Source organism: Conger conger, chromosome 7 (genome assembly GCF_963514075.1).
Source record: "Conger conger chromosome 7, fConCon1.1, whole genome shotgun sequence".
NCBI lineage: Eukaryota > Metazoa > Chordata > Actinopteri > Anguilliformes > Congridae > Conger > Conger conger.
This window is the reverse complement of record NC_083766.1, coordinates 48696438-48713009: the sequence shown is the minus strand read 5'-3', so window position 1 is coordinate 48713009 and position 16572 is coordinate 48696438. Positions and strand designations below refer to the sequence as shown.

The window sequence follows — 16572 nt, the reverse complement described above, 5'->3', positions numbered from 1 at the left end:
AAGTGTAATATTGAGATTGAGGGAGCCTGTTCTTTGCTAGATGGCCTGATGTAATATTGTGCTGTACTGGGTCCCTCCAGCCCTCTGCCATTGGTTCTACTCACGGATTGGCCGCTCAGTGGCAGGGGGCAGGTTCCAGTGGGTCTGTGTAATGGAGAGCAGCGAGAGGAGATCAGTTCCTCCAGAGCCGATGACAGCTTTCGCAAGAGCAAACAGGGGGATGAGAATCTTAGTTTTGTCCATTTACTGTATTTGAACCCCCATGTCCCAGGCAAGAGGGAGCAGAGAAGTGATTTGGAAATGTGAGAAACAACCCCCCTGCATGCGCACATATACACACACACACACACACACACACGTCTCTGTGGCCCCCTGGACCCCGCTAGTGCCCAGGAAAGCTTTCACCGCTACACCCCCTTGTCCACCTCTGCTGGTGGCACATCCGTAGAAACACAGAGCTGGTGGTCCGCTCCTGCCTCCCCCAGGAGAGTTGTGTCTGGCTGCCTTTCCTCTTCCCAACATCGGCTCTGGCAGCAGATATGAGGGAAACGGGGGGGAGCGGGGGGAGCAAGGGGACACAGGAAGTAGTCTGCGTCCAGCGGGGGCCGCGGGAGTGAAGTCAGGTCACGGAGAGGGGCCCTTTGTCACACCGTCACTGCGATAAAGGGACTGACGCAACCGTGCGCAAAGGCTCCGCTGCGGTTCCTGCGGACGCACTGCCGTACGTGTCCGACCACGAAACGGGCCCCCAGGGAACGGAGATGAGCGAGCCCTCCAATGCATTCACGGGACAAAAGGCACATCGCTCTGCCGTCTGTTCTATCAATGTGTCGTTTCAATGCATTTCTCATATTTTTGCTAAACATTTAATACAAAAAAAACATGTTTAAGCTTTGTTTTGTCGTTAAACCGTAAAATAGTTTTGACTGAAAGGCTCGCATAAAGAAATCAATGGTTGTTTTATGTGTCATTTCATATGTCATATATTAAATGCCAGGGGAGAGGTATATCAAAGAGCTAATCCCATTTATATTGCATTTCTTTTATGGTATATCAAATACACCTTTGGTTAGGTAAGTAAAAACTATAAATTTCTTTAATTATATTTTTTGCTCCATTTATTTCTTTTTATGGTTTTTTCATTTGGGAGATGCCTTAGCGCTTTCCCTTTTTCATTCCTGTGGCAGGGATGTAAGCAGTTGATTATAGCTCGGCATTGAAACAACATATACTTTGGTCATTTTTCTTTATATGACATTAACTTACCTTCTTCATTTGAAATATCATAAAAAAATATATACATATAAATATTGGTTTATTATCTACAACACAACTATATTTGTATTGAACCAGATAATTTGTTGAGAAATTTGGTATATTTTGTATGGGGGATGGTATTAGAATTTTAACCAGCTTTAAATGGATTTGCTTAGAAATAGAGACAATTGAAAAAGCATTTGTTTCTTAAACCATTAAACAACAAAGTGGATTGCATTAGACTGTAAAAAGGCCACCCATAGGCAAATGATGGACTTGTTTACTTAACCTATTGCAAAACAAATCAGGATTTGAACAACATTTCCCAATAAGTGATTTAATATTGCATTATACACATATGTTCATTATCTGGTTTTCTATTCCAGATAAAAGTATTAATTTCCATACTTTTTGTTTTAATTTAGTTTATAGTCATATGGACTCGATAAATACATAGATATACACTCAGTGAGCACTTTATTAGGTAGACCTGAACACCATCAGAGGAGAAAGGCAAGACTGGTCAAAGCTGACAGGAAGGTGACAGTAACACAAGTAACCACACATTACAACAGTGGTATGCAGAAGAGCATCTCTGAACACACAAAACCTTGAAGTGGATAGACTACAGCAGCAGAAGACCAATAAGTCAAAAAGATTAGTGTAATAAATGCCTAATAAAGTGCTCAGTGAGTGTACCAAACCATTATGACCAATCACAGATGAAGCAAATAACTTTGAATTTCTCATAACGGTGCATACTCACTGGGTATGAGCTGGTCAACAGCTACCAGCTGTTTCAAGACTGGAGCTGGTTAAACCATGTCTAGCTGGGAGCCGGTCTGTCAGGAAGTTAGCTTCAAGAGAACATACGCAGAATTAACTCAAAATGACCCTGGACAACTATCCCTGGTGGGATTAGGCTAACTGTATCCTTCCAGTGGAGTCCTGGTTACAGTCCAAGCTCAGAGATAAATTCATAAGGCCCGGTTTATGTTTATTACAACTGAGCCACTCTGCAGCACCAAACGTTTTAATACTTTTTCAAGTGAAATGTGTGCATATTTTATAATCTGGCCCTAATTAAGTCTTGATTAAGTCTGAATAAGTGCAGAGAACATTTTTTGCAAGATTATTTCAGTGGGTTGGGGTTGGGGATTGTTGATCATCATAATTGTAAAATGTCTGTAGCTACAGTCCTAAGATGCACGCGTTTGCTGAGTCTAATATAATTTACGCTTTCATCTAGTCGATTTAAGGAAAATCCTTAAAAACATGCTTATGGTGGGCCAACATATTGAGCGGGTAGACATTTCTATCTGCAGATATATATTTTTTATTTTCAGTTGTTCACCTGTCGAGTGTCATTATTCCATATTTGGCCTTGCAAATTTTCTACGACAGGTATGTTTTTTTGTGGATTGCAATTCATGTGCTTGTAAAGGCCATACATATATTAAAGCGGGATTGATAATTCAGAATAATGAGAAAAAGTAAGCATTGCATTTTACATGTGTAGCAAAAAGAATACTTTAATCACAAATGCATCAACATCACAATTCCTGTGCAATTGTCTGTCTTCATTGGGATCTTGCATGCACACACATTGCAGTTCTATATCGGTTGTTTTGTTGTTGTCCTTGCCTACTAGAGCAACTTGGAGCACACATCCACAAAATGATCCGCTCTGTTTACCATCATGTTGCTTCAGAGGCAGCCTATAGCCTAGTGGCTAAGCAAGGCCCTTAACCCTGCATTGTTCCAGGGGGATTGTCCCCTGCTTAGTCTAATGAGCTGTAAGTCACTTTGGATGAAAATATCAGCTGAATAACTGTAATGTGGGATTGTGGGTGATTGAGCTGTTGTTTCTCTGTGTACCCTCAGAACATTGATGTGACCAATTTCAGCAGCAGCTGGAGTGACGGCCTGGCGTTCTGCGCCCTCCTGCACACCTACCTGCCCGCTCACATCCCCTACCAGGAGCTCATCAGCCAGGACAAGGTAGTCACACACACACACACTCACACACACACACACACACACACTCACACACACTCACACACACACACACTCACACACACACACTCACACACACACACACACACACACTCACACACACACACTCACACACACACACTCACACACACTCACACACACACACTCACACACACACACACTCACACACACACACACACAAACACACACACACACTCTCACACACACACACACACACACACAAACACACACACACACACACAAACACACACACACACACAAACACACTCACACACACTCACACACAAACACACGCACACACACACTCACACACAAACACACACACACAAACACACACACACACAAACACACTCACACACACTCACACACAAACACACACACACACACACTCACACACAAACACACACACACACAAACACACTCACACACACTCACACACAAACACACACACACACACACAAACACACACACACATGCACGCACACACACACACACACACACAAACACACACACACATGCGCACACACACACAAACACACACACACACATATGCGCACACACACAAACACATAAACACACACACACACACACAAACACACACGCGCGCACACACACACACACACACAAACACACACTCACACACACTCACACACAAACACACACACACTCACACACACACAAACACACACACACACACAAACACACTCACACACAAACACACACACACACACACACACACTCACACACACACACTCACACACACACACTCACACACACTCACACACACACACTCACACACACACACACTCACACACACACACACAAACACACACACACACTCACACACACACACACACACACACAAACACACACACACACACACACAAACACACACACACACACACACAAACACACTCACACACACTCACACACAAACACACGCACACACACACTCACACACTCACACACAAACACACACACACAAACACACACACAAACACACTCACACACACTCACACACAAACACACACACACTCACACACAAACACAGACACACACACACAAACACACTCACACACACTCACACACAAACACACACACACACACAAACACACACACACATGCGCGCACACACACACACACACACAAACACACACACACATGCGCACACACACACAAACACACACACACACATATGCGCACACACACACAAACACATAAACACACACACACACATGCACACACACACACACACAAACACACACGTGCGCACACACACACACACACACAAACACACACTCACACACACTCACACACAAACACACACACACTCACACACACACAAACACACACACACACACAAACACACTCACACACAAACACACACACACACACACACTCACACACACACAAACACACACACAAACACACTCACACACACTCACACACAAACACACACACACTCACACACACACACAAACACACACACACACATGCGCGCACACACACACACACACACACAAACACACACACACACACATGCGCACACACACACAAACATATACACACACACATGCGCACACACACAAACACATAAACACACACATGCACACACACACACACAAACACACACGCGCGCGCACACACACACACACACAAACACACACACATGGATGCATACTGCACACGCGCACACACATGGATGCATACTGCATACAAGCACACACATGGATGCATACTGCACACACGCACACACATGGATGCATACTGCACACGTGCACACACATGGATGCTTACTGCACACACACACACAAATACATGGATGCATACTGCACACACGCACACACATGGATGCATACTGCACACACACACACACACATGGATGCATACTGCACACACACACACACACACATGGATGCATACTGCACAAGTGCACACACATGGATGCATACTGCACACATGCACACACATGGATGCATACTGCACACACGCACACACATGGATGCATACTTCACACACGCACACACATGGATGCATACTGCACACATGCACACACATGGATGCATACTGCACACACGCACACACATGGATGCATACTGCACACGTGCACACACATGGATGCATACTGCACACGTGCACACACATGGATGCATACTGCACACATGCACACACATGCTCTCAAGCAAACATGAGCTCACACAAACTCACTCACACATCACATGCACAGGCACATGCACATGCTCATTGAAACTCAAGCACTGCAGGGCACTCTGTATTTCAGAGACTTGCACCATAGAAACATATACGCAGTTACTGTTCCTATGGCAATGGAATATGTACAAAAGGAGTGGAATATGTACAACCCACTGTTTAGATTCCTTGTTTCCTGTATTTCTTTTACGTCTGTTCATGGAGACGCACACAAAATAGAAATTACATTTTGTCTCACTGAGATGAAATTCTAGCTCAGCAGAACAGATTTGTAGAAATCTGAGATGAGATTGGAAGGAATATGTAATATTATGCAATATGTACTTTATGTCATAATCACAGTACAAATGTTACTCATGGAGTGAAAACATTACTGTAATTTACCTATTAAATGAATTACGTATCTTGTGTGCAGCCGTTGGAAACGAAAACTTAACATGCACAACATTAACAAGAGTAAGAAGTGCTTGATGCTGATGTTGCCTCTAGGCACAAAAACAAGTCACATGCATTTGCTTTGTGCATTTAATCACTTCGTTCCATCACAAAGAGGAAAGTGCATGCGTTTTTGCCTTTAATTTAACAGAGCATTCGTAGAAACAAAGCAAGCTCAAATTGCATTACTAAAATAATAAAACAGGGCTACTGTGTGTCCATTTGAATTTCTTTAAGGTTTGTTTTTGTACGTGTTGTACTGTTTATTGGAAGGCTTGAGTCTTTGATGGAGCCCCTGTTGTCACTGATAATATTACCATAATGTGGGTATCAACACATTCTAGAGGGGCTGTCAAACATCTGATTGCAGCAACTGAAAAGGATGGGAATCTTGCGCCAACCACCTTCCAGAATCTGTATTATACATTGTTGTATGTTCTCCCAACATTTTATAATATTAAAAATAATGTATAATATATAAATAGATAATATATAAATATGTTAAAAAAAAAATCATGGAAAGAATGACAAATGGGGGAAATCACAGAAAAGGCTAAAAATGGTGAACGTCACAGAACCTGTGACAGCCGTTACTTCTGTGACAAACCGTAGCTGTAGTTATGACTGATGGGTTTTCCCCACAATACATATACCAGGGCTGTCAAAGTAGATTGTTAATCTGGCTTGTTCATAAAAATCCATTTACCATTTACCATTAAGCACACTTACTTATTCATTCCAATTTCCACCAAGTGTACAGTATATGTTTTGTATGTGTGTTTTGTTTTGACAAGCCTCATATTTATATACATAACAGAAAAGGGAAAAGCCCAACACACTACAAGCCAGCTAAAAAAAGAAGATCCAATAGGTGCTCTACAACCAGAGACTGTATGAATCTCCTTACACAGACAACTTCACGGAAACTAGCCCGAAGTTGTCCCGACAGTGGAGCACGCAGAGCTCAGAGCAATACACACTCTTTAATGTACAGTTGCGACTGATGTTTCAACGTCAAACAATGTCTTCCTCCATGTCATGCCTGAAGTTGTCCGGGTAAGTCTCATATCATTTATATACAGTGCATAACATTGCATTCACTCAGCAGTCATTCTGCTCTCCAGAGTGACCTAAAGAAGTAAAAAACATCAATGTGACTCTCAAGAATATAAGTGTGACATCACCCAGAAGGTACAGAACACTCATTATATGATAATCAATAAGTGTAAAATGAGTGTCAGAACCAGACACACATGCGCGCAGGGGGCAGAAACAGACAGGAGACATGATTGGGAAGTTCCGGCGCACCAGGCACAGAACAGAGAGATCTGGCTGGTGTGTTGAAGATATAACAGAGTGGTCCCATTAGCAGCCCAATAGGTTAGCACCAAGATTTTGAATTTAAAATAAACCAATATTGTCAACCAGTCAACCTAAACATTGCGGACTTTCATTTCTGCAGTGTGTACCTTTAAGAGGGGATAGTGAAAGGGCATGGATGCGAGCAAACAACATTCATGCAGACAGCAAGCGAGCTGTGGAGAGACAATCCAAGCACAGCCACCACCCACCCTCTTCATGGAAAAACAAAGCATGATTTCTGTATGAATTATTTATGAATTTAAGCTCCATTCGTATAGTGCAAATAATAATGAAGGTCCACTGTTGATGTGGGGACCTTTCAGAAACAGCCCGTGTTCCCCGACCAGCGCTGAACTTTAAAGCTCCTTATAATACCTCGGCACATCATCAGCAAACATCTGTGTGCGAAGTGAACGACTGCAAGGCTTATGAGCAAAACGAGAGTGAAGACAGGGGAAAGCAAGTCAAGCAATGGGGTGCATATGCTCCAGTCCTGCCTCTCAGTCGCTTATGGAACCTTATTGAGTTTCTGCTGTTCGCTGGAAGTTGTTTGATTACCAGATTTGCTTGCTAGGGCCAGTTGTTGTTACTTGTACGCAGCTCACTGTGTTTGTGTGACGCAAAAACAGGAGCTGTTGCATCCTAGTTTCCTAATACAGTGTGTTTATATCCCTGCAGAACCGGAACTTAACCCTGGCCTTCCAAGCAGCCGAGAGTGTGGGTATCAAGCCTTCCCTGGTGAGTGCTACAGCAAGACATGGGCCTGTGTTCAATCAGCACTAGTCCCTAACCTTTACTAACAAGTAATTGCAAGTTTTACACTTTTTCTCAGCGAGAGTTTGTGATTCTGGAGAGAAAATAATGAGCACCTACGGCACCCTGGCGTGACAGGGATATCTCAGTTTTCTGTTCCATTCGAGTCTGACTACCATTTGATCAACAATTAAGATCAAACCCAGATGCCGCATTATCATTTGCATTCTCTTATCTCTGGTAATGTTTGGTAGACTTTAGCAAAAACAAATAAGATTTATCTCAGAAACAGGAAGTTCACAGAATCCGGCTTTGGATCCCTAGTGTTTGTATAATGTAGATTATTAAACTAGATTTATAAATTCCAGTGAAAGACATGTGGTTTCACACCTCTCATGCAAAGGAGAGCACTGTTTGAGGGATGTTGCTCAGTGGTTGTGCAACATGTACTCCAGGGGTTGGGCCCTGTCCAGATGGGCCAATCCCAGACCTGTTCACACTCCAGAGTTCATGGGAACTGACATTGACAGGGAACCAGGCTCAGTCACTTCTTTCCATCTGTGTGTCCCGGTTCCCTCGTGAGATCCACCAGCACACAGGAGGAAACTTTCTTCATTGCCGAACTTGGCAGCCAGACCTGCTAGAGCAATGACTCAACTCTTTAACTCCTTAAGTATATTGGGGGTTTGGCATTTGACAAAAACTTCAATCAATGGACCTCAATGAACATATTAGTGTACAAGATGGTATTATTGTGATTATTGTACTTATTTTTCATGATCTTCCCGACCTGTTGCTGCACGAGGAGAAATTTGAAAGAGGATATGTCCAGTGTTGTGACTTGGCTCCATTGTGTTTCTAAGCACACCAGCCACAGCTCATGTCAAAACATCTTTTCAGTTTCCACTTGAAAACAATGTCAGGTCTGGACCGCCTCCCTCCTCAACTCCTCCCAAAATGTACCACCCACAAGTAAATTATATTAGAGAAGGAGGGAGACTGGGAGAGGGATAAGGTTGATAGAGGGAAGAAGAAGAAGAAGAAGAAGAAGAAGAATCATAGCTGGAAAATAGCAAAACGCAAACTCCACACAGAAAGGCCCCAGTCGGGATTCAAACCTTTAAGTTTTGGTTGGGTTATTAGCATTTCTTTCTATACACTGTGGTCTTGATGTTTTTGTACCTTTTGCACAGGGGGTGAATTAACATTACATTCTTACTGCATTGGTAGTTTGGCTTGTTTAGGTCTTACATAAGATGGTCTGCGCATTAGCTCAGTAAACATTTAAATCAATCAAGATTTGATGGTCTTGGTTTCTCAGGCTAAATTTGTGGGTTCTGGTTACAAACTATGTTCCAAGTTATCATCAAGTTCTGCAAGATTCAAATGCAAGAACACCACTATAATAGTATGCACTGATTTACAGTGTGCTACTCTCCCATATATTCCCAAAATAAACTATCCATAGTAGTTCATTAGTAATGCTTGGCCATATTTTTGTAGTGCTCTGAAACTTGAAGTAAGAGCATTTTGATGGCTAAGGGGGAAATTATACTCCATTTCTGAGGCAGTACGTCAATGTCATAAAGACCTTTTGCAGGGTATTGTGTTTCTCTGGACCAGAATTTCATTGCGCATTACCAAGAAAAACACTGTTTCACAGTTAAGTTTAAAAGTGATAAGCGGCATTGGACTTAATATAAGAACTACTCCAAATGTTTAAGTTTGTAATGCCAGTGATAACTTGGACCACCTTTTCTGTTTTGCTTTGTTTTTATTTTATGGCTGTAAATACATGTGCCTTATATGCTGAAGCTCTCCTGTTGTGTGTGTGTGTGTGTGTGTGTGTGTAGGATATCAGTGAGATGATGCACACAGACAGACCGGATTGGCAGAGCGTCATGCAGTACGTCTCCCAGATCTACAAGTATTTCGAGACCTGACCAGAGGAGGAGTGCACAAGCACAGTTGCACTTTGAGCCCCCCCCCCCTCCCCTGACCTCTGACCCTCTCCAATTCACCTTCATCGCCTGTCCTATCCACCCTTTTTGGAAGCTTGTGTTCCGTTTGAGTTCTTAGGGTTAGGATATTTTTGCACCCGTGATTTACCAACAGTCTATGTTGAGAGACTTTTGAGTTGAGTACTGAACACTAGCACCAAACACACACACATTAATCACACTATTTCATGGAAATATGAAGACATTGTGTTTCCAGTGTTTGAACACTAACCCAGCTTCACTGATTATTTCTCATGAGAAAAAAGTATTTATTTATGCAGCATATTGTATTGTTCCAGAATGTTTCAAATTATTCTGATATGACTGATGCAGGTCCTGGATATCAGTTTTTTTCTATTTGCTTTGAGTTTTTTGGCTTGAGAAGTTAAAGCCACTACTGGACTTGAGATGGGATTGTTGATAATAAAGTCTTTTGTCCAACATCAAAGTTGTTCTGTCCTGTACTTACTCCTGTAATTACACAATGACTGTGGGATGAAAAATGACTGGAAAAGAACTATGTTTTTGGGGCTGCTGGGTATTTTCACCAAGTAAAAGTGGCGCTTGCGTCTCAGGAGTGATCTCCAAGGGGATCTCTTGGATCAAATCCGGCCCGTTCCAGTGCTGACTGTGGCAAGCCTGCAGGGGCAGCACACCATTAGCTTTGCGTCTCACAACGCATATGGATATGGCACAAGGATTCAAATGGTGGGGATAGCAGTGTTCATTACTGTTGGTCTTCCACACGACTGCGTGTGAGTGGGTCTCCTCTGCCTCCATTCTGTGCTTGCAGGGTGAATCAAAGCAGCTGGCTGCCACATGGTTCGGGGGGGAACTGCCAGGCATCTTCACTCTCCCAAGCCAGCAGCAGGGGCTGTGGATGAGCACACTTTCACTTTGTTCACGAATTGGATAATTCAAGTGAGATTCAGTGCCCATTCGCAAAATAACAAAGAATAACTATATGTTCAGGACATTTTCATCAATTAAGCCACTTAGGGCTGGTTTCTTCAGCTGTGTATGATCATACACAACATGCCTTTGTTTTTCTCTGCTGTTAAATCCCTTCTCTCTGAAAATACCACAACCATAGTCCTAGAAAATGGTAAAAGCACATCATATGAGTTTGGATTGGAAGTGTGTTGTTGGGTTTAAATTAGTTTTCTTCCTTTTCAATGAAGTTAATCATATGAGATGTATGTTACTGTTTTGCATTGATTCTTTCATTTTTAACAAGACTACTCCCCTATTCGGTACTAAAAAAAAAGAAAAAGTAAAGTCAGTTAACTTTTTTCAAATTCCATATTGTTTTATTTCCTCTGAAAGCTCCTCTGTCAGTTGGACAGGGTGCATAGTGCTCCGGTAAGTGCTTTGAAAGCCGTGCCTGTTCACTATGTCCACCAGCAGAGCTGCAGCTACTGAGCTGGAGGACCACACTGCTGCCAGAGAGACATCACTAGTTCCACATTAACCAGAGGAGTTGCTCTTGTGATGGCAGAATACCCTTATGACAGAAACCAGTGTTCCCTGGACAACACTGAACACTGAAGGCAATTCTCTCTGACACTGCAGAAGTCCCAAACGCAGCTGGGACTGGAATGTCCAGGATTCCATCCAGTGCACAGGATGAGCCACCAAAAAGCCCTGTGTTGCAGAGGACGTTTGTGCATAATCACACTTTTGTTTACATGTTTCTCCATTAGCTTATACATACTGGAAATATTATGTTTACAAAATGACCACAGGGTTCATTCTGTGTGGTCATGAGCAAATTTTTACAGAATTGTGATAAGCTGAACTAGCTTGACAAGAGTTCCAAACAAATATTGAACCGTTCACTATGGACATTAATGGGTTAATATCTGTTAACAGATGCACATTGTATGTCTGTGAATCTTGTAGATTTCACCCTTAATTGACAGATACAGCTGAACATCATGGGATACAATTAGGTGACTCGTGTTTTAGCCTGATGCTTATCGCCCGGCTAAAATTTCTCCAGGGAGTTCAGCTGGGAGAGAAGGGATCCTCGTTATACATAATAAGTCCTGGCAGACTGAGATGCACCCTCTGGAGTAAGTGATAAGAGTTCAATTTGTGCCTTTTCGAGGAGACCAGGGACTGCTTCCGAGCAAGACAATCATATCGTTAGAGGTCCGTGTCGTGACGGTTAACGGGATCTAACTCGCCCTTAAAACAGACAGAACACCATAGCGCAACAGACAGGCACTTTCCTTCCATAATTACAGGGTGAAGGTGCAACCACAACGAGGAAGAGGAGGACCTGCAGGTAACAGAGGGGGATGAAGGACTAGATTTAAATGGCAGCAATTTAAAAAGATCTTTCTTGGATGTTGTGTGCTGAATTGTGTCTTTTGTTCCCATATGCAGCAACCTTGTTTGTGTTTAATGCTATATTTTGTTATTTTCAGTAAACTGCTTTAAGTATAGAGAAGCTACACAGGAAGGCTTTCTACATCTTTGGTGAGTGTGTCTGTTTCCCAGTTTGGATTGTGAAAGCTATCTCCTACTGGGGTTTATTTCTCTTAAGTTACTGTATATTATACTACACACACACACACACACACACACACACACATGGTTGTTAGGCATTTCCTTTTGTTATGAGCCCACAGACCATTCTAAAGGAAGCGTCATGGTCATCATGCAAGTTCATCAGTTCAGCTATAGTGAGAACAAAGTTAACCTAACAACAGCCATACAGTCCCGGTGTACTTAATTGTATAATCAATGTACTTTTTGTTTCATGAATATAAAGAAAAAAGTACATCCCTTTACTCTACAAACCTCTCCCAGGAATAAGGCTAGCTAAGTAAAAATGCTTCAGTCCTCATGTGTAATTACATGTACAAATATTTATAAAAGAATGGGAACAACCTTGAGACATTTGAGAAGTTTAAACAGTACAAGCACCTTCCTTGAGACTGAGGTATTTTATTTTCAAAACTATTTCCTGCAAATAAATATAAAAATACACAAATCTTTTACATCCCAATAGTAATAAGAAATTGGGTCATTGAAAATGAACACTTGCACGTACCGCTTGTGACAATCTGTGGCTGGGCAGTATGCCTGAGTTTAGGAAGAAGAGCAGGACCCTCACTCTGGTGTGAGGGGAAGAGCAGGACCCTTGGTGTGGTGTGAGGAGAGCTGGACCGTGTGTGTGGTGTGAGGAGAGCTGGAGTGTGTGTGTGTGTGGTGTGAGGAGAGCTGGAGTGTGTGTGTGTGGTGTGAGGAGAGCTGGACCCACACTCTGGTGTGAGGGGAAGAGCAGGACCCTTGGTGTGGTGTGAGGAGAGCTGGAGTGTGTGTGTGTGTGTGTGGTGTGAGGAGAGCTGGAGTATGTGTGTGTGTGTGGTGTGAGGAGAGCTGGAGTGTGTGTGTGTGTGTGTGTGTGTGTGTGTGTGTGAGGAGAGCTGGACTGTGTGTGTGGTGTGAGGAGAGCTGGAGTGTGTGTGTGTGTGGTGTGAGGAGAGCTGGAGTGTGTGTGTGGTGTGAGGAGAGCTGGAGTGTGTGTGTGGTGTGAGGGGAAGATCCGGGGTAATTTGACCATCTTTTATACATAAAGGAGATGGATACAAACTTGGGGTGGCTTGACAACACCTACTTTTAATGGGAACTTGATTGCTACGTGTTACACCATGCAAGGTGTCCAAAATTCTTTACTACCCATTAATTACATTAATGGCATTTGGTAGACACTCTTATCCAGAGCGACATACAGTTGATTAGACTAAGCAGGACACAATCCCCCCCCCCCCCCGGAGCAATGCAGGGTTAAGGGCCTTGCTCAAGGGCCCAATGGCTGTGTGGATCTTATTGTGGCTACACCGGGGATCAAACTACCGACCTTGTGGGTCCCAGTCATGCACCTTAACCACTACGCTATGCTACAGGCTGCAGAGTCTTGTATCGCCATTCCACATGCAAATACACATCATCATGCTCATACGCCCCTCACTTGTTTCTGAACCTAATCCTTATGGTAACGCACCCCCAGAATAAACTGTTTGAATCATTATTAAGAGAAAGAGAGCGCTGGTGAGCTCAGTAATTCAATGGTGCTGGTAGGCCGAGGAACACCTCGTCAGTTGACGACCAAAGAATTCTCACTATAATAATAAAAAATAAAAAAATGCAAACACCTGTCCGAGGATTGTGCAGTGGGTAGCACTGCTGCCTCACAGCAAGGAGGTCCTGGGTTTGAATCCCTTTCAGCTGGGGCCTCCCCGTGTTTGCGTGGGTTTCACACGTGATTTCAAGGTTACCACTTTTACTTTGCAACCTTGTATGTAAATTATGCAACAACATATACACATGTACAATATACATAAAATAATAAACGGCCCAAAATAATAAAATGTTGTGAATGTCTCTCCATACTAATTTTAAAGTGTCCAATGTCTTGAGTTGAAGGTGGAATCCGAATCTGACCCGTTGGGGTCAGATCTCGTCAAGTCAGTTCTGCCTAAGAGCTCTTTGAATCTGAGAATGTCTCAGGATGACGTGCACTTATGTGTGTCACTGGGCCACTCAGTCTGACTGGCACAGTCCTACCACAAGGCCGATGGTGGTCAAACTCCTGTTCTAGTAGGTTGATCCACATTCCTGGAAATCCAAGTTGGGTGGCTTGCCATCTGTTGAGATCGGGATCGTCCCTGTGGTAGTTCTTGATGGAATCAAAAGACGTGGTTCTCGACGGAATCAAATGACGTGATCCTTGACGGAATCAAAAGACGTGGTCAAAAGACCTGACCGAGTCTCAGCAAGGCACATACAAAAGAAAAGATGAAACCGGAGTTTCCACTGCAGTGTCCTTGCGTTCTGTTTAGCTTCTCTTCGGCTTCTTTGGTGGCTATAATAACGTTAGCTTCCAATTCTCTCGTGAATATAAAGCGCAACAGAGCGAATATGGAAGCCGATAATAAGGCTACAGTAATTCAATGCGTTTGCAGCATTTAGAAAAGACAGTTAACCTGCACGCCCGCCATTTTCTTCACTTAACTATTCAATACAACACTTTTTAAATAGTTTCTCGATCGTTCTGCTCAACTCTCTGTATTCACGTTTTTTCACCAACAAGTAACACTCTGGTTCCAACCGGAATGTCTAGCTAGAAAACGTACTTCCTGCTTTTTAAAAATAAAAGTCCTTCATTATCTATGAAGGTAAAAACGTCTGAAATCAATGAGTAGCTCAGCTATACTGCAACTGGCATAATATAAAATTAAATCACTCATAAACCATATGAAAATATATTAAATAAAGATTATGGTTAATATATTATCTTGTTTAACCATTCATTCTGTAAACCCAAATACTTCACTGGGTTACATATACAAAGGGATGTAATTCCTACACACATCACACAATATGGATGTAAATACCCTCAAATTGACCTGATTAATGTAAAATCCAATGTGCTGGAGTAATTGCCCTCTGGGAGGACTAATACATAATGCTGTTCATTATAATTAATTGTAATTGCACCCACCTGTGTACTCATATAAATGATCTACAGACATATATGCAATGCCCTCATATAAGAAAAAGTTTGTATTTTGTAGTTTGTATGTCACATACACATGTGATTTTTTTTTGTGTCAGCACTGATGAGGGTCTTTTGACCAAAATGTTTGCAGCCCAAAACATTTTTTTGTTATGCATCTTGCACGTTTATTTAGCATTATAATGCTTGTATACTTTGTTGCTAGCTCTGCTTTTAAAACTTTTTCTCTAATCCTAAATTCTCAGTAGTGTAGTTTTTTTTAACCCTACACTTAAAACTTAGGATACCACGTTCACCTTTGGAAACATTTAATGATATAAGGCGCAACACCTGTTCTTTGTGAAGATGGGCAGGGTTTCTGCTGACCTGACTGCAGTGGGAAGCTCATTCCAGCACCGGGGACCAGAGTTGACACAAGGTGTGAACAGAATCTGGAAATGCTGGGAGGCAGAGGGGAGGAGGCGCCAGGCACCCAGCGGTAGCAGAATGGGGACGTCTGGTGTAGAGTCTGATGATCTTTGAAAGATAGAACAAAGCTGTCCCTTTAGCTGCTCAATAAGCCTGCACCAAAGCTTTTAATTTTAACACCAGCTGATGTAAGCACCCTGCTGAAAAAAACTGCTCAAGCTAGCTGCTAAGTATCGAAACTGCTGATAGCTGGTCATTTCAAGATGGATTTTACACCAGAGTAGCCAATGGAGGGAGGTGAGAAGAAGAGACACGTGGCGAGTTTGTGGAGGTTGGAGATCAGTTGAGCAGCAGCATTCCCAATGAAGAGCAGGTCTCCGATGGCCGGAAGAGGAGCTGCAATATTCCAGAGGAGAGAGGATCAACACCTGGACTAAGCTGGGTTGAGTACGCTGTGAGGAAGTGATTGGTTGGTGAGGAAACAGGAAATGTCTTGCCAGCCGTGCTGTTCAGCAAGATGCCTGCTGTCTGGAAAAATAATCTTCTTTCAATACAACTTTATTTTATTTTATTTTTTAATCAGCATTCAAACTTGGTTAA

At 42.7% G+C, this 16572-nt stretch overlaps 1 protein-coding gene across 8 annotated transcripts in view; it reads left to right on the top strand.

Moving 5' to 3' along the window:
• Nucleotides 1–10482, top strand: part of specc1 (sperm antigen with calponin homology and coiled-coil domains 1) — a 124091-nt gene extending 113609 nt beyond the window's left edge. For all 8 annotated transcript variants that reach the window (XM_061247333.1, XM_061247337.1, XM_061247331.1 and 5 more), the window contains 3 exons: nt 3142–3258; nt 7960–8019; nt 9888–10482. In XM_061247333.1, the coding sequence (XP_061103317.1) occupies nt 3142–3258; nt 7960–8019; nt 9888–9977 (267 nt within the window). In that variant the 3' untranslated portion in view covers nt 9978–10482. The remainder of the gene's footprint in view (nt 1–3141; nt 3259–7959; nt 8020–9887) is intronic.
• The last annotated feature ends 6090 nt before the right edge of the window (nt 10483–16572 follow it).